This window comes from Carassius carassius, chromosome 46, assembly GCF_963082965.1.
Source record: "Carassius carassius chromosome 46, fCarCar2.1, whole genome shotgun sequence".
NCBI lineage: Eukaryota > Metazoa > Chordata > Actinopteri > Cypriniformes > Cyprinidae > Carassius > Carassius carassius.
The window spans coordinates 9027305-9050274 of NC_081800.1; the positions used below are offsets into that span (position 1 = coordinate 9027305).

The 22970-nt window shown below is 36.7% G+C and overlaps 4 protein-coding genes across 6 annotated transcripts in view; all 4 read left to right on the forward strand.

The window, feature by feature from the left end:
- LOC132129104 (E3 ubiquitin-protein ligase PDZRN3-B-like) overlaps window positions 1–17583 on the forward strand; it is a 70965-nt gene extending 53382 nt beyond the window's left edge. The window contains exon 11 of the mRNA XM_059540559.1: window positions 17563–17583. The gene's annotated coding sequence lies outside the window, so the exon portion shown is untranslated. The remainder of the gene's footprint in view (window positions 1–17562) is intronic.
- On the forward strand, window positions 1325–8856 carry LOC132129245 (RING1 and YY1-binding protein A). The gene is made up of 5 exons (XM_059540758.1): window positions 1325–1488; window positions 1909–2034; window positions 4867–5442; window positions 6341–6433; window positions 7570–8856. Exons 1-5 carry the CDS (start codon window positions 1463–1465, stop codon window positions 7817–7819), a joined length of 1071 nt encoding a protein of 356 aa, XP_059396741.1. The 5' UTR covers window positions 1325–1462; the 3' UTR covers window positions 7820–8856.
- LOC132129103 (eukaryotic translation initiation factor 4E type 3-like) lies at window positions 13588–21646 on the forward strand. The gene is made up of 7 exons (XM_059540558.1): window positions 13588–13972; window positions 15067–15139; window positions 15766–15860; window positions 19048–19108; window positions 19265–19331; window positions 19431–19586; window positions 19810–21646. Exons 1-7 carry the CDS (start codon window positions 13797–13799, stop codon window positions 19854–19856), a joined length of 675 nt encoding a protein of 224 aa, XP_059396541.1. The 5' UTR covers window positions 13588–13796; the 3' UTR covers window positions 19857–21646.
- Window positions 21647–22193: 547 nt separating this feature from the next.
- LOC132129036 (forkhead box protein P1-B-like) overlaps window positions 22194–22970 on the forward strand; it is a 41315-nt gene continuing 40538 nt past the window's right edge. For all 3 annotated transcript variants that reach the window (XM_059540448.1, XM_059540449.1, XM_059540450.1), the window contains exon 1: window positions 22194–22352. The gene's annotated coding sequence lies outside the window, so the exon portion shown is untranslated. The remainder of the gene's footprint in view (window positions 22353–22970) is intronic.

Sequence of the window (22970 nt, forward strand, 5' to 3'; positions counted from 1 at the left end):
GAATAATAACAAATGGATTTTATAACTCAGAGCTTAAATATTGGAAAACGAACAAACATGAACATATATGTAATTCAGGAAAATGAAATACCGGTATGCTGAAATATGTCTGAATATATTTGCAAGGCACTGTAAATGAAAAGCTATCCAGAGGGAGGCAGTGTATGCACGACGAATAAAGTTTTATTATTAAAACAATAGTGGTTTCTCCTCTCAATTATTGCTAACCTTAATTCAAAGTCTTTCTTTAATTTGTTCCCTTTTGATTCCAAAAATAGAGCTTATATATATATATTTTATGATATTATAATTATATGTATATAATTATATATATATATATAGTACAGACCAAAAGTTTGGACACACCTTCTCATTCAAAGAGTTTTCTTTATTTTCATGACTATGAAAATTGTAGATTCACACTGAAGGCATCAAAACTATGAATTAACACATGTGGAATTATATATGGAATTATATACATAACAAAAAAGTGAGAAACAACTGAAAATATGTCATATTCTAGGTTCTTCAAAGTAGCCACCTTTTGCTTTGATTACTGCTTTGCACACTCTTGGCATTCTCTTGATGAGCTTCAAGAGGTAGTCACCTGAAATGGTCTTCCAACAGTCTTGAAGGAGTTCCCCGAGAGATGCTTAGCACTTGTTGGCCCTTTTGCCTTCAGTCTGCAGTCCAGCTCACCCCTAAACCATCTCGATTGGGTTCAGGTCCGGTGACTGTGGAGGCCAGGTCATCTGGCGCAGCACCCCATCACTCTCCTTCTTGGTCAAATAGCCCTTGATGCCTTCAGTGTGACTCTACAATTTTCATAGTCATGAAAATAAAGTAAACTCTTTGAATGAGAAGGTGTGTCCAAACTTTTGGTATGTACTGAACACACACACATATATATATATATATATATATATATATATATATATATATATATATATATATATATATATATATATATATATATATATATATATATATATATATATATATATATATATATATATATATATATATATATATATATAATCTGGTCATAACTACTTAAAATCAGTTATAAAAGGGAAAATGGTCTAATGGTCAAAAGTGAGTTTGATTACCTCTTGGCTAGCTAATAGTTGAAGTGGCTTTGTTTATAAAATCCTTTGAAGCATGCCATCTTTTTTATGCATTTATTTATTGCTATTTTTCTTCATAGGTTACAGTAATACAGCTATGCCCCCTGCAATGATCAATCGCGGTTTCAAAATAGCACACTTCTGTATAAAACATTTAGACTTTAAACGTGCTCGAGTTGTGATTGGCTGAGGACGAGGGCACGTGACGGAGCGACGCCTCGCGCTGCAGCGGTCAGCGAGTGCAAGTGTGCGATAACAGCAGCAGCGGCTCTGTCTGGAGCTCACACTGTACATTACAGAAGCCCCCTCCTCTGGAAGACGGTGTTTCTCCCATTATGGGCGACAAGAAAAGCCCATCCAGGTATAGAAACATCTCATTCGCTTTGTATATTCATTAAGCATCTTGCGCGTTTGTGTGCACTGGCGAATAGCCGCGTGATGCGGTTGAAGTCTACTTATTTTTCCTGGTCGAATTTAACGATAAAAAGCGCAGCCATGGCGGATACGGAGCCTTGCCTGACTCCCGGTATCCAGCTTTAGACAAAGGGAATTTAGGAAACGCCTCTTCTTTTCTTTTTCCTTCGTCTTTCTTCAACAACTAAAGCCCGTTTTGCCCTTAAGGCATTGCAAAATCGTCAGATTGCATGTGTATTAGTGTGGTTGTGCAGTACGGGCGTCTGTATACAGCACGTAGAATTAGTGCACATGATGACACTTGCACTAATTAGGGTGCAGCATGCTATTTAAATACCCTAACCAATTCTCCCTTTAAATCTTGCAGGCCAAAAAGACAAGCCAAGCCCTCTGCAGACAACGGATTTTGGGACTGTAGCGTCTGCACCTTCAAAAACAGTGCAGAGGCATTCAAATGCAGTATATGTGATGTGCGGAAAGGTACATCTACAAGGTAAAGTGACACTGCAGCTTAAAAGAGAGAGTCATGCATTCATAACCATCAGTAACACATGGCACATGCATGCAATGAAGATGTCACCAGCACTGATATTTTGTCTCATTGATTGTGGATTGTGTCTTCATCCATACTGACATCATGTGATTCCTGCAGAATCTCAATGTCACACTAGGACAGGCGGCAGGATCCGGCTGCTGTGGAAGTATCCTGGTCTGTGCGCAGAGCCCCGTTATGTGATCCTATAGGAAATATGAAGGCTTTAAACATGTCAGATTTGCTAGTGCCATGGCCATGGCTTTTTTTTTTTTTGCAGCTTGATGAATTGCTGTGGTCACTTGGTGGAAATGAGTCATAATGCACTGATGCTATCCTATTGATGATGTGTTCTAGAATTGAGGGCATTATTGGTGCCTATGGCATGCAGCAATGGTCTCTCAAATGATATTTAAGTGGATTAGATAAGGAAAGGGGTCGGTCTGTCAAATTAAAGATCCGATATATATAGGCCAGTGGTGAAAAATAATGTTGTTGTTTTTTATTCAGTATGTGCGTAATGGTTTTGCAAAAGCAAAGCACAGATGGTAGTGTATAATTATTTTAGCTGTTTAAGATTTCTCAGTAGTGGATTATGAAATGCAGCAGGTCACTAATTAAATAAGCGAATTTGTGGCACTGAGCGTATGAACTCTGTACAAAATTAAACTCATTTTAATGAGAGTGCAAAATGTTGCATAAAAAAAAAGAAATCTCAGTTGTTTGGACCCCAGTGTATATGCAAATTATTTCATATTTTCAAACGGTTTGCTCTTAAAACTGACAGATCATGAAAGAAACCCAAAATCCTTTTGAAGCTTCGGTCCATTACCTGTTTTCGGCTGAATATTCTAGTGGGTTGAATGTGGCGAGTGCTCACTGGCTTTATCGCAGGTGTTCATGTCTCTGCCAGAGTGACCGTCTTTTCATGTATTGTGTGCGGCGTGAAGAATGCAGGCATCTCCTCTCAGCGTAAATTGCATGCTTGAATGTTGATTTTCTGGCTTTGTTGAAGCAACAGGATCAGTCCCTGCTCTCTCATAGAGAGGTTGTTTGATGAGGCCGGGTTTATTACGCCGTTCTGAGGTGTGCTTCTGCTGACTTGAGTGAGTGTCGTCTGTGTCTGGCCACTCTTACACACCAGAGTAACAACAGCTGAGGGAAACAGCGGGGTACCACACAAACAAACAAACTTGCACAGAAACCCTTTCTCTCTCGCTCTCGCTTTTAAGCCGTTCTAGTGCTGTGAAGTGGACCACACACTTATAATAAAGCAAAAAAAAACTGTCAAAGTAGTTTTTCACTTGTCAAATAGGATTTTTGCATATAACTCAAAACTGTGGTTATACTCCATAATCACAGTTAATTAGTGAAAAAACATAAAATAAATGCAGTGTTTCCAGTCCATGTTAGTAATTGGGGTTTATGATGTTGCAGGAAAGAGAATGTTAATTAGTATTTATTAAGCAAAATTAACACAATTCTGTTCTTTAATAAGATTAGGGGATGGTGAATATGTGCTGTCCGTATGATGTTAAATCTGGATAATTAGAACATCACAGAGAGCTGCCAATCAAAGACATGAACTGTCAGCAGGTTATTAATCTACTGTGATTCTCCCTTAACTGAAATTTACTTAGAGAGGTTGTGTTTCAGACCCAGAATACTCCCCTCACTCATATCATTAATGCATAACTTGGTTGCTCAGAGTGAATCTCTCGATGCTTTCTATGTTAGTATGAACAATCATTGAGAATACAGAGACATGACCTTAACACGTGTTGGGATTATTGATAGACCAATGTTTCAGGCGAGTAATTGCCATTTTAAAAGTATCTGCATTGATCAATAAACATGGCTCTTTTTTTTTAAACCTTCAGAAGTAGTTGTTCTCACTTGCCTTTATTAAATGGAAAATAAACATTTTCAAATATTTAAAAAGAAATCACTACAGGTAAAAATTTAGATTGGTGTGATATATATATACATGCATGCATACATGCATACATATTAGAAAGCAGTTTCTTGTTTACTAAATATATTTATTTGCGTTGTTTGCATTTATTCGATCAAAAATGCAGCATAAACTGCTATATTGTGAGAAATTATTACAATTTAATTAAAACTTTTTATATAAATATATTTAACATTTATTTCTGTGATGCAAAGCTGAATTTGTGTCACACGATCATTTAGAAATCATTCTAATATGCTGATTTGTAAATATATATTTTTTTATTATTAATGTTGAACATTTTTGTGGAAACCGTAATAAAAAATCTAAGTTTTTAATGATCAAAGTTATAAAGAACAGCATTTTGTAACATTTATAAATAATTTCACCGTCATAATTTTAATGCATCCTTGCTGAATTAAAAGTTCTTTCCAATAAACAATAAATAATAATAATAAAATAAAATAAAATTCTATAATTCGTATACATCTGTTTGTGTTATCTCATGGTTCAATGATTTATAATATTCATTTTACTATTAATATTATTAATAGGGAAACAGGTTTTAATAAAGAATTAGTAGATGTTTCCAAAATTTACTGTACATATATTAGGGTGAAAATCGGTGGGACATGTAAGGTTTTAAAATGGTCAGAATGGAACTTAAGGTTTTAAAAGGCATATTTTAAAACACCAGTGAAAAATTTTCAGAAAATGTCTCCCTTTTCCTGCATATTCACATACTGGCATTTTTTTTTTTTTTTTGTCATCTCGTTCTGTTCTTTATATATTGGTATCAGTGTTGGCAATGCACTTTCTGGTAACGTTTTCTTTTCCAGGAAACCTAGGATAAACTCTCAACTCGTGGCACAGCAGGTCGCTCAACAGTACGCCGGCCCACCCCCAGTAAAGAAAGAAAGAAGGGAAAGGACAGACCGAGACCTGCCTGACGACGACCGCTTCGACATGGACAACTCTGACTCGGATAGACTCAGCAGTCTCCACCCCGACTCAGACCATCCCGAGAGATTAGGTCTGGACGGAGGTCAGCTGGACCGTGGACATTCTCACAAGGATCGGAGACAGGAGCGTGGTCTAGACAAACCGCAGCCGCTCCATACAGACAGGAGGCCTGAGAGAGCAGGACTGACCCCAGACCTGCTGCAGCAGCAGCACAACAGAACAGACAGAGAGCACACAGACAGAGCAATGCTGGACAAACTTCAGCCGCACAGAGAGCACATGGATAAAGATCATCCGCTCACAGCAGACTCTGGGATGCAGCCGGCAGAGAGGATGGGTGCAGAGAGAGAGGAACTCAAAAAAGGAAAAACAGAGAGAGCCATGATGGAGAAACACAAAGAGAGACCTAAAAGCCTCACACCCAGTAAAAAACCCACTGCTAAGAAGATGAAGTGAGTGTTGTTACGCAGCCATGCTCTGCAAGTGGTCTTTTTGCTTTTAGTATCAGATAATCAGATAATTGAGCTATGAGGTTGTTAATAGATGGTATATGCTTTTGTTGAAGCCATCAGCCCACATTGTTTCGACTTCTTGTTAAAATCTTGTATAACAGTGGAATTTCTGGCGGAAAAACAACATTGCCCATGATTATACAAACAAATCTCCACCAATCAAAGAATTAAAATGAGCAAATATTGTCTAAAGAACACTTTAGTGTCCGCCCACTCCCATGAAGCAATGCAAATCATGTGTCAGATGTGCTCTCAAACTACTAAAATATTTGCATACATATGCATATTTTGCTATAAACATAAAATATATTGTTTCTGTTTCTATAAGCACCATTCAAATCAATAGTTTCTCCATTTTTAATCTGATTGTCATTTGCAATGCTTCATGGGATTATGTTTTTTGCTTCAAACATTTGTAATGCTGGTATTCACTTTGTAGCTGATTTGTTTTGCCCATGCCTTGTAATTCTTAAAAAAAAAAAATAACCCCTTTAATTTCCCCATGAGAATAATTAATGGAGAGAGAGAAAAAAACTTCTGGAATCAAAGTCACTGAGAAGTGGACGGCTGTCATTTCTATTCCGAGCTGATTAAAACCTGTTCAAGTATGGTGATATTTCATATGCTAATCTTCAATGAGAAAAGCACCCATTTTTGTAATTCCACATTTGTAAATCACTTTGGGTTAAAGCGTCTACTAAATTAATAAATGTAAATGTTAGAATTGCAGGCCAGCTCCAAAAATATATTCATACATGCCTGATTAAGTCCATAAAGTGTTGGGAACATTGTATGGTATTGGTCTGTTACTAATGGCATATTGAATCAACGTTTACAGGCCCAAACTGATTCAGAAAAGTCCAGCTGGGGAAAGTAACAGCATAAAGGCTGGCAAGTCTGTCACGAAGAATACTAAATCTATAATTTCACGGTAAGTTCAGAACTGATATGCTCTTCGACAGTTGGCATGAAGTAGAAATCCTCTATATTTTCTAAATGCATCTTATTGATCTTGTTGTGAATATATATATATATATTTTTTTAAACGGGAGACTTCTGTCTGCTGGTGTATGTCGGACTTCTCCTGTCATTTAAACTGGCCCTCTACAGTGGATTGCAAGCCTGCGTTCAGATTTTCCTCCATCCAGCCAACAACCAATGGATAGAACCAAGCCCCAAACTTACTTTTTAATTTTTTCAATAATCCATTACATCTGGATCACAGTACGTTTAAAAAAGAAAAAAAGATCTGTTGCTAAGTCTGTTACATTAAAGGCAGGCTTTTACCTGCATTCAAATAGTTATGATTTCTACTAATGACTTCATATTCAATTTATACTGTTACTGCTTTGACTCATTAAAAGGAAATCCGATGAGCAGCTGCATAATCCATGGGCTCTTTAGCTTGCTGCAATGTAGACAGCTAAAATTGGATTATCATATTCAGAATTTTTTGATGAATGAAACATTTAAAGATACACAGTAGTTTATCCAATGAAATTAAAAGTACTTTATTGTACATAAGAGACTTCTTTATTTGCTGCTGCATCACACTTCTGAATGGTTGCCAGTGCTTTTTGGACATATCAAATAAATGGTCTCAGAATGATGTCGTTACAGCAAATACTGAATCTGTAGCCAAAACAAGCAAAAGTTACTTGGCGCACCTTTTAATGTTGCTGACTTGCTTAAAGGGTTAGTTCACCCAAAAATGAAAATGTTGTTATTAATTACTTCTCAAACTCTTTTGTTCAAAGACTTTTGTTCATCTTCAAAGATTTCTTTTCCTCCATTGAATGCCTATTACAATATGATGGTTGGAACGGCATAAAAACATTAGTCTGTATGAATTTGGTGGTTTAATGCAAGTCTTCTAAAGAGGCACAATCAATAAACATTGATCATTGCACATATATAAAGAAAATCAAATATGAAACTAAAAATAACAGAAACTCAACTGTATATGCAAGAACCAACCTTGAGTCTCAGTGTACCAAATTTGATGTGCTCTATGTGTGTTGATTAAATGTTTATAAATTCCTTCTTTTTTCCCTTGTTACTCTTCAGACCTAAACTGAAGAACGTGGACAGGAGCTCGGCTCAGCAGCTCGCTATAACAGTGGGCAATGTGACTGTCATCATCACAGACTTTAAGGAGAAGACCCGCTCCTCCTCCACCTCCTCCTCCACTGTCACCTCCAGCGCTGGCTCTGAGCAGCAGCATCTGAGCTCCAGCTCAGAGAGCACGGACAAGGGGTCGTCCCGTGCCTCCACCCCCAGAAGAGACCATTCTACTGGGCACAATGAGACCATGTAAAGGGGAAGCGATTCAGACACCGCAATCTCATTTAGCGAGGCCCGGAGCTCTTATAGCCCAACTTGTAACTGTACATGGAAGAGGGATCTTTTCAATCCATTCAGACAATGTCCATCTTGACACATCGGCAGAAGTGTACCTGTTGAAAACCCTCGTGGAGCACCTTGTAGATTGATGTGTTGATGTTCACGTGAGTCACTGTCAGGCCGAGACCCACTGTATATTCTGTGCCCTGCTCCTACCAGATATAATCCATGTTTGTGCACCACGGAAGTCAGCGCTCCCAAGTTTGCATTATTGTTCATTGCCATTAAATCGTGCAGACGGCTGTTTTGACTTTGTGTTTAGAATGTAGATTCGTTTATGCTAAATGTACAGTATCTGAGCTTATTCCTCAATTTCTCAGCCAGCTCTGAGTCAATGATCTGTTGCTCCGGCTGTTTGTAGAAAGTGAGTTCTCAACAGTAAGATCATGCTAGACCACCGTGTACAGGGAGATTTGTTCCCTTATTATTTCATATGACAAACTCTTATGTGTTTACATGGTGGAAACACAAACTGTGATGATGTGAGTTTACAGTATTATACAGTATTATACAAGGCAAACTTTGAAATCCATACGGTGTACCATGTAGACATGTTTTGTGGTTCACAAGATGATAAGAGAGTATTTCGAATATTGTTCTTTATGTTGCTCTGTTTTTAGACTTTAAATCTTTGCATATTTCTTGTAAAATTATATCGAGATTCACAGTACTCTGTTATTCAACTTCATGGCAATGAAAGTGTGGACAGAGAGAAACCGGCAGTTGTTGGAATATGAAGCAGCTTATCTATTTGTGAGATTTCATACAGTATATTTACAGTTTACCAAGATGTCTACTGAAAATTTGGAAAATACTCCCAGTATGGCATTGTGTAGTACACATTGGCTTATTCTCGCCCATAAGGACATTTTGCCCAGGTTTACACATTCATTCTGACCTTTGTTAAAATTCTAGAAGCTTACAAGGCTAATAAAATCCTTCTGAAACCCATTACCATCTCAAAGCATCTTGGGCACGTTGATGTGATCTACATTTTCTACAACCAGCTTTTTTTTTGTTGTATAGTATCCAGTGTTTAATGTGTTCAAGTCGCCATGAAGTGAAAAAAATGGTCTTACTGGTCTTCTTGTGAACAATTCATCCATGCATGTTTTTTTCGACATCCTGGTGTTTAATTGCAATGTCAAAACTGGACCTTAAATCTGTTGATTTTATATATATATATATAATAATTTTTTTTTTTTTTTTTTTTTTTGTGCACATATCCACTGAATTTAACGCTATTTTAGCAAACCTGCACAGTGAAGACATATTATTTGATCAACATCTCTTGCCGTTCCTTTAGTTACTGGAACAGTTCGTTATTGTTGTAGGTCTCAAGCCCAGCTCACTAACTCTTAAATCAGAGGGCAAACAAAGGATGTTGATACAGTAACATGTCCTATCCACCCTCTAGTTTGAGCTGTGTTTTGGAACATAATAACTGGTTTCTAGCTAGTTTGAGTTGGTTATTAGCTGCTACCATGCATTAAAAATCAACTTTACCACTCTAATCTAACACTAACCTTACCCTATTATACTATAACATTATACTAAAATTAAAGTGAAAACTGAAAAAAAAAACCTAATTCAAAATATAAATAATTACTATAATAAAGTTATCAATTTGAATTCGCTTTTATATTTTAATGATTTTAGTTATTCTATTATGCTTTTGTCTATTTTTAGATTTTATGTATATGCCATTTTAATTTTTTTTACACATTTTTCTATTTAGCTTCATTTTATTTTAGTAATTGTATGTACTTTGTCGTTTTAATAGGATTTTTTATACATATTTCTATTTCTATTAAGATGACAAAACAACATTATCAATCACTAATTCTAAGTAATCAAATGTTTTTATTATTTTTTACATTTACACATTTAGCAGACACTTTTATCTAAAGCAACTTACAGTGCATTCCGGTTACACATTATTTTACCAGTATGTGTGTTCCCTGGGAATTGAACCCACAACCTTTTGCGTTGCTAACACCATGCTTTACCACTGAGCAACAGGAATTTTTTTTTTTTTTTTACGTTTTTCATCTTATATTTTTATTTTATTTTGGATTTATTTCAAGTTTTTAAAAATAACAATAATGGTTTATCGCCGGTACAAAATGGTCTACCAGCTAACAGCAGAAAATAGACCAAGTAAAGATGAGTGTTAGTTTAAAGGGTTAGTTTACCAGAGAATGAAAGTTCGGCCGCCATCTACTCATCCTCAAAGCATCCCAGGTGTATGTGACTCTCTTCTTTCAGAATAATTCAATCAAAGTTATATTAAAAACTGTCCTTGGTCTTTCAAGTCTTTCAATGCGGGTAATCGGTGTGTTTGTTGTCAACAGTTCAGAAGACGTGAAATAAAACGTCCCTCACACAGTTCCGGGGGATGAATAAAAGCCCCCGTAGTGAATCCATGCGTTTTTGTAAGATAAATACACAGATTTCAAACATAATAAACAGTTTTTTCTCACTTTTGCTGACTTGGGAACCAAAAGATTGCAGTGCAGGCAGATGTCGTAGTACGTCAGTGCTGCCTGGTTAGTGACGAGCACGGAGAGAGAACAATACAAAACGCTGGTCACAAATTAGTAGCACAAAACGAGGATTTGTAAAGAAAAATGTTGGAGGATTTCGAAATAAGCCAAGAGGAGACTGGATTTTCTTTGCTAAAGTAAGGAAACTTTGTTTCCTTTGCTCCATTTCCCAGAGGCGCACGCAACACATCTTCCACCTGCACATCTTCCACCTCCCACAGTCAGCAGATGTTAGAAAAAAGTGTTTATTAGGTTTGAAATCTGGTTAATTATCTTACAAAAATACATGGATTCGCTACATGGGCCTTTATTCACCCCCCGGAGCCTGTGAGGGACATTTTCATCACAAATGCGCACACTTTATTTCACGTCTACTGAACTGTTGACAACAAACACCTGTTTGCATTGAAAGGCTTGGAAGAGCAAGGACAGTTTTTAATATAACCCAGATTGGATTATTCTGAAAGAAGAGTCACATACACCTAGGATGCTTCGAGGGTGAGGAGAAGATGGATGAATTTAAATTTTTGGGTGAACTAACCCTTTAACCTCCTGAGACCCTGCGACCTCATATGAGGACATTACATTGTTAATCAATTTTGTAAATCTTAGACCTGTTGGCCACATTTAGGGACACTGCCCACACCATCTTGTGGTGATATCACAACATTACACCACTGTCAGTGAGAACAAAATGGTTGGAATATCTGTAAAAAAAAACTTCTACCCCAGTTCCCAAAAGAAAAATGACCCAGGTAAAAAATCTATTCAAATTATATGAATGAAGCAAATGTATTTATGTACAATACTGTCTCTATCATCATATGGGGATTCAAATTCATATTTTAGTAATAGTAGCACTCTAGGACATCAGTAAATGTGAAGCACTCGTTTGAGGACATTGGGACAAACGTTATTTTTTCTACCATGAGGTTAGCTAAACATGGGAATATTTAGATGGATCTAAAGCATTTAAAAAAACAACATTTGTCAGTGTGTGTGTATGTGTGTGTGTGTGTGTGAGCAGAGTAAATCATGGTAAATCATTGTAAAAAATACTAGAATATGGTTTATCAAGGTGAATCATGCTAGAACCCTGGTAAATCATTCAAGTAAATATCGGATATTGGCAGATAGGCCTACTCAAACCCCAGCTGGATCTCACATTTTTTTTACGTAATTACAGTGAAACTTTCATTGTCAAGAGCAGAATAGCAGGATTATATCAATTGCTCATGGGAATTGCAAACAACTCGGAGGTGGAGGACCTCTCAGATGGGGAAGATAATGATCCTGCTGTGGATGAAGTCATTTTACAAGATGTTGACCTCATGGATGAGCATCCTGATTTTTTGCCACCCGATCCATCAGGAGTTGATTCCGGTGAAGAGTACACACCGCCTGATGCAGCTGAAGATACTGACTCTGAGAATGAAAGTCAGCCAAATCATCCACAAGTGCACAGACGTGGACGTAAACAACAGCATATTGAGATTGATGAGCTGGATGAGGAAGACCAGAGACATGGAGAGATCAGAACAGAACCAAGGAATGCTGGACGTGGAGAACGCTGGAGGTCTGCTCCATTTAGACCAAATTTGGTCCAGTTTCAGGATGGAGATGATGGACTGAAAGATGAGCGAACAGGTTGGCAGCCACTGGATTATGTGGAGCAGTACATTGACTCAGACCTGATGAAACTCATTGCTGACTGCACAAATTCCATTTCATTGGGTAATAGTGGGAGATCTCTCTCAACTTCGGTAGATGAGATTTATCACTTTTTTGGAGCAGTAATCTTGATGTCTTGCGTGCCTTATCCACAGATAAGGATGTTTTGGTCCAATGCCCTACAAATCCCCGCCGTTAGTAACACAATGTCACGTGATCGCTTCTTCAAACTTAGGAGCCATCTGAAAGTAGTTATTGACTATGATGTATCAGAAGATAAGAGGAAAACCGACAAATTCTGGAACTGATGCCTTTTATGGACCGTATACTTACCTGCTGCCGCCTTCAGGTTCTTCCAGAATGCGTCTCAATAGACGAGCAGATAATCCCGTTTACAGGGGTCTGTCCATTCCGACAATACGTGCCACTAAAGCCAAATCCAGTGGGAATGAAGAACTCTGTGCTGGCATCTGTAGATGGACTCGTGCTAGACTTTGAAGTCTATCAAGGTTCAAAAACCCTGGCTTCGAAGGTTCAGGACTCGGATGGATTGGGTCTAATAACACTAGTCATCAAACGTCTTTCCTATGCGTGGTCAAGTGGTACTACAACAAGCCAGTTGTGATGCTCTCCAATGTTCACTCAGAGCAGCCAGAAGATACTTGCCAGCGGTGGTCCAAGAAGGGAAAAAAGTATGTGACCGTGACAAGACCAAGCATCGTACGCGAGTACAACTCAAAGATGGGAGGTGTAGACATGTCAGATAGAATGATGAGCTACTACCGAATGTCTGTGCGGACGAAGAAGTGGACAATTCGCATGCTGATACATTTCATGGATCTTGACCTTGCCAACAGCTGGCTGCTATATCGCAGAGATAACCAGGAAAATGGCACCCCAAGAAAATCTATAATGAAGTTTCTTGAGTTTCGCATGGTAGTGGCCATGTTTCAGGCTGTTTACATTTTAGCCATGTTTCAGGCTGTTTACATTTTATGTAGGCTTTACACTCTGATGTTTTCATTTTCAAATAAACTGTAAAAATGTGTCAAATTAACTTTTTGTACCAATGAAGTCTATGTGTGTCATACAGCAAGATAGACCCACTGTACTCGTATGAGGACATTCATTTTTGAGAGAACTACTTATTGTATTAAGCTGAAATTTAGAATTTTGACTAATTAGGACCTTCTGGCCCCAACAGCAAATAATATTTCAAAAAGTTATGATAGACCCATTGTCCTCACATGAGGACATCTTTTTCTGCAAGAACTACTTCCTGTACAAAAACAAATTTTGGGTATTATACTTATTAGGTCCTACATATCCAAAATAGCAAGAACAATTATAAAATGCACACCAGGCAAACTCTCGGGTCTCAGGAGGTTAAGATTGCTTTTCCAACAGGGGTTTGCCTTGTTCAGACCGCTCATTTTAAAACCTGTCTGAAAGCTTTTATTTTGAAGTGCGGTAGAGACAGAGGCACTGCGTCTGACTTCATCTTTCCAGCCCGACTCTGTTGTTGTTTTTGTGTCGGTGACGCGGCGAGTCCAGCCCGGTCGATCGGCTCATGAGTCAGCATTAATAATCTGCCTATCGGTGGATGCGAAGAGAAGAGTAATACAGATCTCCCAGCAAAACACTCACCCATCGATTAGCTGTCATAAAGCAACAATGGCGGTTCCTGCTGCCCCAAACCAGCAGCTGAAAACGGCAAGACAAAGCAGCCCTGTGAACTCTACGGAAAACGACATCCACATCGACGAGAGAGAGCTGGAAAACATCACCAACCACATCGAGGACGGCACCTCGCTGCCGCTGCACTCCCCGTGGACCTTCTGGCTGGATCGGTAGGCTAGTGTTGGCATTATTATGGATTAGACATTTTATATTCAACGCCTGTGTACAAAGGCCGTAGATTGATATTTCTCATTTTTTATAGCTAATCTTACTATTTTCCGTTTCTAGACGAACACCGGTAATGTTAATAGATGGTTCAGGCACCTTTATTTAGTGTTTATACGTTTTATAAGTGTCATAACGCACAGCTTATATATTAACTTCGTAAGTAGGTCGAGTCACCTGTAGGTCATGGTTGTTATTTAATATCAGATGTCATGTTCTTCCTGAAGCTCTGTGTAATAGAACCTAATATGGTAAGGGTGTACCTCAAGGCTTTCTCGTGAGCCCATTTAAGTTTTTTTTTTTAATGTAGGGCACTGTTAGTTCAAACTAACTTTTCAGATAGAGAACTGACCACATCTAAGTTGATTGTTAATTTCATATATATATATATATATATATATATATTTTTTTTTTTTTCCCTTAACCTTCTCTTCCTTAAAGTTGTCTCCAGTTATTTTGGTAATGATTTTGAAAGGGTTGAAGTCCTGCTTACTGTCCAACTGACATTTGGTTGCCTTAATGATTGTGAAATGATTTTTTTCAGTGTCTCATGGCATTATCATAAGCTCTGAATTGCACTTGACATTAGACCAAAGATAACACCTCTTTGAATGTATGATTTATGACACAGATATGGTTGATATGCCAAGCTTAGTGTAGCATAAATATCTTGTTTAAAGGTATAGTTCACCAAAAAACGAGGTCAATTTCTGAAGAATGTCCTAACCGTTCTTAAGCTCATAATATGAGACAGACAAGTTCCAAAATGACAAAAAGCACAGCACTTTAAGCAACCATCTGTCATTTTGAAGCTTTACAGCAACAGTTGACATTCACTTTCATTATCTTGCCCACTCTTTGGATTATATTACTCAGAAATTCACCCTTGTTCCACTGAAGACAGAAAGTCATACAGGTTTGGAATGACATGAGGGCGAGTAAATGATGACGGGAGTTTTTATTTTTAGTGAATTATTATTATTAAAGCTATTTATTAGTGAACATTTTTTAATATTTTTAAATTCTTCATGTATTCCAGGTCATTACCAGGTACAACGGCAGCAGAGTGTGAATCAAATCTGAAAAAGATATACACCGTCCAAACTGTACAGGTAGGTGTCGCGCTATTATTATTATTTTGTTTGTGTAATTGTAATTTTATAATTATAGCTCAGTTTTACTAAAATTGCTGAACAAAGAGCTACACTATCAACAGAAGATAGATTTATTTTTAAGAAATTAAAAAGTCATATCAATTAGAAAAGGTGCAACACTCACTTTTGAAGAAATCCAACTTTATGTATTTTAACCAATAAAGACGGATTTCTTTTAAAAGTGAGTGTTGCACCTTTTCTAATTGACATAATTATAAGTTTTGCCTGATCCACCTGAAAAACTAGTTATTTTGATATTACTGAAGGTGTGGTGAAATTTCTGTTTTTGTGGATTTTTTTACTGTGAATCCAAATTTGACAGATGCTAATAAAACATAATTTTTTATGTTAGGACTGAGAATCAATATTTTGCGAGAAACTTTTCTCCAATCATTATAGCTTCTAATTATATTTGTATATACCTTAAATGAAATTAGTCACCCAAACATTATAATGGACAGTAATAGTGTTATATATATGTATATATATGTATGTATGTATATATATATATATATATATATATATATATATATATATATATGTCTCTGATATATTGTGCATCACCTCTGTTTCATAACTTAAAGAGTTTCTGGAGTGTGTACAACAACATCCCTCCTGTGTCCTGCCTCCCTCTGAGGTGTAGCTACCACTTAATGCGAGGAGAGAGAAGACCACTATGGTTAGTCTTTCATCATATTCAGCCAATTATCAATATCCTCAGCTGTTCGGGTCAGTAGGAATTTTGTTAAAAAATAATACTTGTTATTAAGGCATTACATTGATCAGAAGTGGCAGCTTAGACATTTCTAATAATACTAAACTTACCAATTCAAATAAATGCTGTTCTTTTAGACTTTCTGTCCAACCAAAAATTGTTAATAATTGGATACTGTCAATAAAAAAATTTATCTATTAGAATGGTTTCTGAAGAAACATGCAAAACTGGAGTAATGATGCTTTGACATCACAGAAATAAACTACATTTTAAAATATAATCCGATAGAAATAATATTAAAATATAATAATATATCACAATTTGACAGTTTTTACTGTGTTTCTGATCAAATAAATGCAGCCTTAGTGAGCGGAAAAGACTTCTTTCAAAAACAAAATCTTACAGACCCTGGAATGCATATCTGTCCTTAGCTTGGAAAATGCCTTTGGGACAATTCACATAAAACATTTGGTTTGGTTTATATATATTAGGGGTGTAACGATACGCAAAAATCATGGTTCGGTACGTACCTCGGTTTTAAAGTCACGGTTCGGTTCATTTTCAGTACAGTAAGGGAAAGAAATGCAAACATTAAACTGCAGGTTGTTTATTACTGTACACTTTTTTTAACAATTTGTTTACACTTTTTTAAATATAATTTTTAATAAAATATATATAAAATAAAAAAAGAATAAGAAATAAAATACTGCTGCAAAGTTCTCCAGTAATTAAAATACTCTCAGTCTCAAACCAATATCATATAATAAAATATAATGAAAAATATAAATAAATAACTATGATTACAGTGCAGCATTACCAATCCCAGCTTGTAGGCCTGCTCCTATTTAAAAAATATATATAACTTTTCCAAAGTGTGAAGTGCAGCATCAACAGTTTCAGTTTTTAGACCTGCTCAGATTTCATTATTGCGTTGGACCAATCGGAATTAAGAGCAAAGTTCTGTTTAAATGCCGACGGGAGCTGCGTTTGAATTACAATCGTTTTTTTCCCTAGTTGTAGTGATGTTCACACTCGCGTGATGCCTTTTGAAAACCTTAGGCCGGTGACACACTGGCATATTGCACCTGTCAAACACCGTCAATACTGTTGACAGTGTCCTTTATCAGTAGGCTTTATATTTATGCTCAACATGAAGTATAGATATTGTTGTAGTAAAGACAAGATCCTGGTCTGTCTCCGGTCTCCCTCAATGTCACCTACAGCAGCGCGCCAGCACCGCGTCAGGCACGATTCTGGTGTGTAAAGACACAGAAAACGCGAGGCAGCCGTCACGCTCCTGACACGCAGCAGAAACGCCACGCTCACGCCACGCAGCAGTGTGTCCCCGGCCTTAGAATCAGCTGAAGGCGGGATTTGCGCTGAACGCGGAGACTTCCGACACTTAATATGTTCGTTTGGAAACACGAAAATGTACTTATGTTCCGCACACACAATATTGCATTCGTTCATTCGGTACACACGTGCACCGTACCAAAAGGCCTGTACCGAAACGGTCCGGTACGAATACACATACCGTTATACCCCTAATATAAATATATATATCAGGGGCGGAGATTACGCACTTTTTCGTGCAAGTGTGTTCGTATAGAGGTTTTCAAGAGCTGGTGTGAATAAATATAGATTTAAACTCAAAGAGACAGGATAGTCTGCGCATGACCTGATGTTTTTTTCGGACCCAGAAGGCGAAATGAACATCACGGAGTGCTAAACACTCCTGCTGTGTGTTTCATTCATACTCGAAGCTGGAGGGCGCTCTCATGCAGAAAGTCATATCAGGAAACTCCTAATATGGACAACAGCATCCAGCTATCGCTGTATGAAACAGTTGTTTTCGTTTTTTTCAAGTCCAAAAAAATCTCCAGCGAGTGATAAATAAAGTATATGAACAATGCAGTGCTAATTGACATATCATTTATTACAGTATAGAAACTATTCTGCCTTATTACGTATGGGATAAAAAAGTGTTTGTAGTATATAAACAAATCATTATTATGTGTTATTGTCCGGCAGGTATAGATTTCTAAGCCAATTAAAAGAAATTAGAGAAAAATTAAAGTTGCCTATAGTATCCACTACCAGTCAAAAGTTTTTGAACAGTAAGCTTGTTAATGTTGTTTAAAGAAGTCTCTTCTGTTCACCAAGCCTGCATTTATTTGACCCAAAGTACAGCAAAACAGTGAAATTTTGAAATATTTTTACTAGCCTATTTAAAATAGCTGTTTTCTATTTTAATATATTTCAAAATGTAATTTATTGAGATTTCAAAGCCAATTTTTTTTTGCATCATTACTGCAGTCACACAATCCTTGCTGCTAAAAAAGAAAAAAAGGGGGGAAAAAAACTCTTACTATGATAATGTTGAAAACAGCTGAGTATAATTTTTTCAGGTTTCTTTGATGAATAGAAAGTTCCGAAGAGCAGCATTTATCTGAAATAGAAATCTCTTGTAAAATGATGTCTTTATCATCACTGCTAAATAAAAGTATTAATTTCTATAATTTATTTTATATATATATATATATATATATATATATATATATATATATATATATATATATATATACTGACTAAGCTTTAGTGTTGCAAAAGCTTTTTATTTCACATAAATGCTGATCTGGAGCCTTCTATTCATCAAAGAAAATGCTGAAAAAAATTTACTCATCTGTTTTAAATATTGATAATCGGCATATTAAGAATGATTATTATTAGGAATGATGCTGAAAATTCACCTTTGATTACAGAAATACATTACATTTAAAATATATTCAAATTGAAAACAGTTATTTTAAATAGTATAAATATTTCACAATATTATTGCTTTTGCTGTACTAAATTGGATCAAATAAAGGCAGGCTTGGTGAGCAAAAACATTTCAAAACATTAAAAATCTTACTGTTAAAAAACTGTTGACTAGAAGGCTATATAGATTGCAGAAATGTTATATTGTAATGTTTTATATATATATATATATATATATATATATATATATATATATATGTGTATATGTATATGTATATGTATATATATATATGTATATGTATATGTGTGTGTGTGTGTGTGTGATTTCTGTCCCCCTCACTTTTGAAAAGATGGCTACGCCCCTGATATATATATTTCTATGTCTACACAGGGAAGAGGAAAGCAATGCCAAGGGAGGCGTTTGGAAAATGAAAGTGCCAAAGGAGAGCGCAGTAAGTCTGCTAGTTTATTAATGGTGTCATTTCAGGCCTAGGAGTTTGACTTGTAGACTGTTTAATTTAAATACATTGAATTCATATGCAAATTCAGTATTTTTCTATACGTTCTGGTTTGTTTAATCGCTGCCAAAATATCCTTTTTTCTAACAGTCAGCTGTGTGGAAAGAGCTGCTATTGGCTACAATTGGTGAACAGTTCACCGATTACTGTGCATCAGGTGAGTGTAAAAATATGTTTTATTAAATGATTTATATTATTTGTTAATTTTATTAACAGCATTTAAATTCAAAGAAGTAATTCTCCGTGTGTGTTTTAGAGGATGAGGTGGTAGGAGTAAGTGTCAGTGTGAGAGAACGAGAAGATGTGGTTCAGGTCTGGAATGGAAATGCCTCTTTTGCCAACGAGGCCAACGTTTTAGGAAGAATCTACGAACTTCTTCCAAAGATATCTTTTAAAGCAGTATTTTATAAACGTAAGTGTCCGCGGTTTGCATTCTCACTGCATGAGTTCATTTTTATTGTTGTACCAACAGTTGCATGAGAACTTCTATGAAACCCTAATGGCTTAATACGATGTTGCACATTTTTCATTCAAATTAATTGTTTTTATAGATTTGGTTAAGTTTATTAACACATTTTAAGTGCAAAAATATTGTAAAATTGTAAGTGGTTAATTCAAAACTTTTTTTTTTTCAGCACACGAGGAGCACCATGCATTTGAAGGTGGTCGCTCAAGGCATTAGCAAGCTTTGCACATTCATCACACTTTTCCCTGTTTTTGGACTGATCCTAGAAAATGGACTGAAAACGGAAAAAGAATCCCTCCTGGGCGAACTGAACTCGGGTTTTTGCAGTAGTTTCATATCATAGGGAATGTTACAGGCCTGTTTTTAAGTCGTAAGCGTTGCAGATGATCCCTCCACACTTTTCGTGAGGCGTTTTCTCATAACAGATATTTAGGTAATATCAATAAAGATCACATAGACAGTAGCATATGTAATATAAATCCTCACAAGAGAGCAATGTTGCCAAGTGTTATTGTTTCCCCGCTAGGTTTATTGATCAAATGTGCAGTCCAGTGACGGTTGCTGCTGCTTGTCAAAGTATATATATACACATTGTGTTAGAAATGTCATTTACAGAGTTAGAGCGTCCTTTAGGATCGAACTCTTTAGGGCTGTTTTTCCCTGGACACACATTAGGCATAACCTTACACCAAAAATAGTCTAAGGTTAAGCCTAATCTGCTTCTGGGAACTATCTTTTATGCAAAAGTATTGCACATTTCTCCTGGGGTAAAAAAACTGTCCGGCTTGGAGGTTATTAATGATTTCAGAGCAAATGTAAGTGGGTGTTACAACCTTGGTTATAACTGTAAGTATACAGCAAAATGCATATGCAATTCCTAAACTTAACATTTAAGTAAACTGAAATAATCCTGTATTAATCACATGAGGATAAAACAGCTTTGCTTTTATGATTTCTAAAACTGTATCCAGACCTCCTCCTGTAGTATTTTATGTATATGAAAGCTGTTTTAGAAGGGCGTCAAAGCACTGTTGAAAGTTTCTTTTTTGGTTACTGCCTCTTGGTTGATATCATGCATTCTGTTCTGTGTGTTGCTGTAGGTGCTTAGTGTCTCGTCTTTGTCAAAATTGTTCAAATGCTTAATATTTTCATTGTCTGAAATCATTAAGGCTATTTTTTTAACATGCATTTGCTTCTAACTGCCTTTTTATTCTCAATAATCACACTGTGTCTTGTTTCAGAGTTCTTATTGTAGTTTGTTTTATTGTGTTTGGATGGATGGTTGTGTTGGAAATCTTGTGAGTCGAGGGGAGCTAGTGTAGATATTGTCAGATTATGAAACTGAACACGACCTGTGTAATCATCAGAGCATATATTTTTTTAGTTTTTCAGTACCAAAGAGATTTCCTTTCTGTTCTCCTATGTCATAATTCCTCATCGTCTGAGATCTGCACATGTCTGTGTCCTTTGAACTTGCACAGCGGGAGTTAAAATCATGTTTCTGATGTTTGTCTTTGCTGATGACTTTTCAGTAGCACTTCACTTTCTGTTGTGTGGCAGTTTTTATTTAGGTTTGTCAAGTCCTAAACTTAAAGCCCAAAAAACCTGCATCGTGATCCAGGTCAATTAATGCACTAAAAAGCACAATTATGATTTTGTCCTTCCTGTGGACAGGAATGTGCAAAATAACCTGTACATGCAGCTGACCTTTCATATTTCGCTTTTTCCTACCCATCACTGATCTATCATTGAGATGCCAGTACTAACATGGATTTTTGGGTTTATTTTCGGAGCATTTGTGACCGTTTTCCAAGCTCCCCATCAGGATCTGAAACCTCAAACTGATTGTCAATCTTTCGGAATGGTGCCTTGTGTCCTCCCAGGGTTTCACTCATAGAATGTTCTGTTTATCTCCATGTATTTAATCTGTTATATTGTTATTCTTTTATTTTGCTTATAGGTTTTGAACTATTGAATAAATACAAAGCAGAATTCGGAATATGAAATATTGCAGTTATTTCAACAAAAATGTAGCGTCTTTCATTTTGAATGCATGCATTTATGATGAATAAAATACTAATTGTCTGCGGTGCTATACACTATAACCACTAGGTGGCGCAGCACACCATTTAAAGCAATGTTTAACGTCTTCACTTGTCTCCATCTCCAATGCCTTTATTTAATTCACATCTCGCCAGATTAGCTCCACATGTCTTTCCCACCAGCTCATGTTTAAGATGTTATTGATCAATGCCTCATGAAATGACTCATATATACATATATAGTGCGCAACAGTATTTGTCCCTCGCGTCTTGCGCGACGGTGTCTACAGCCCTCAGCAGGTGGACGTGACGTTACGGCCCAACAGCTACTCTGCTCTCAAACTCACCTCAAAACCTTGGTTTTGACAAGAATTACACACCTTCTTTATCCAGTTAATATTGATCATCGTGTATAATTCGACCCTCGCTGTAAAAGGTCAACGTTAAGTGCGAAATCAAGGCGCGTGTCTGTAAAGTAGTCCCCGGGACGCGCAGCGCGGATGAGCACACTTGTTTACATTGTGCAGCACGCGGCAGTGTGGCGGCCAGCGCGCGTCTGCGCGAGCTTCATGGGAGACGGACACACTGCGCTTTCCAGCTCGCGAAAGTTCGTTCCAGGGTCGCCGTTAAAGTTTTCAAATCTGTCCGTTGAGAAACCATTGCATCCCCGGTGAGTTTATTCCTTTTATCAGGTTTCCTTCTCTGTGTTTATTCGTAATTTACATGCGAGGTTGATTTGCTAGTTATTAGCCTTATCAGAACTAACGGCAGCTCTGCGGAGCATACAGGAGGAGCAGCTAATTCAAAGCCCTCCAAACTTTAATCACAGTTTATTTAGTAATTTATAACAGGGAACTTAACTTGAATAAAGTCGGTGGTTTTCATTACACTTGGTAATCGTCGTAGCATCCTCTTTAAACCCCTCATGTGTGTGTTAGCTGGCTAACATGTGCCTTTGGTTCATGTGGAGAACAAAAACAGCCTGAGTAACTTTAGTTTAAGGCATTGCATGCAGTCTGTCTTACATCACATCTAATCCTCAAATCTCCTCAAATCAAATCACAGTTTATATTATTTTTATTAAACCGTTACGATTATAAAACAAAAAAGATATACGGACTGTGCATTTATACTTAACGTAACTTACATACATTATTTGACTATTGGTAATGTAAAATATACATAATACATGCAGTAATGTCTTGGAAAGTCAGTTCTTTTTTTTCTTTTACTGTAGTGTCTCTTTAGGAAATAACAACTTACATTTCCAAACACTTATATTTGCATT

Coding starts and splice junctions, on each gene's coding strand:
- LOC132129103 (XM_059540558.1), top strand. CDS start 13,797: ATGGCGGTTCCTGCTGCCCCAAACCAGCAGCTGAAAACGGCAAGACAA. Junction 13,973..15,066: donor TGGACCTTCTGGCTGGATCG/GTAGGCTAGTGT, acceptor CATGTATTCCAG/GTCATTACCAGGTACAACGG. Junction 15,861..19,047: donor GGAGAGAGAAGACCACTATG/GTTAGTCTTTCA, acceptor ATGTCTACACAG/GGAAGAGGAAAGCAATGCCA.
- LOC132129245 (XM_059540758.1), top strand. CDS start 1,463: ATGGGCGACAAGAAAAGCCCATCCAG. Junction 2,035..4,866: donor CGGAAAGGTACATCTACAAG/GTAAAGTGACAC, acceptor TTTCTTTTCCAG/GAAACCTAGGATAAACTCTC. Junction 6,434..7,569: donor ACTAAATCTATAATTTCACG/GTAAGTTCAGAA, acceptor GTTACTCTTCAG/ACCTAAACTGAAGAACGTGG.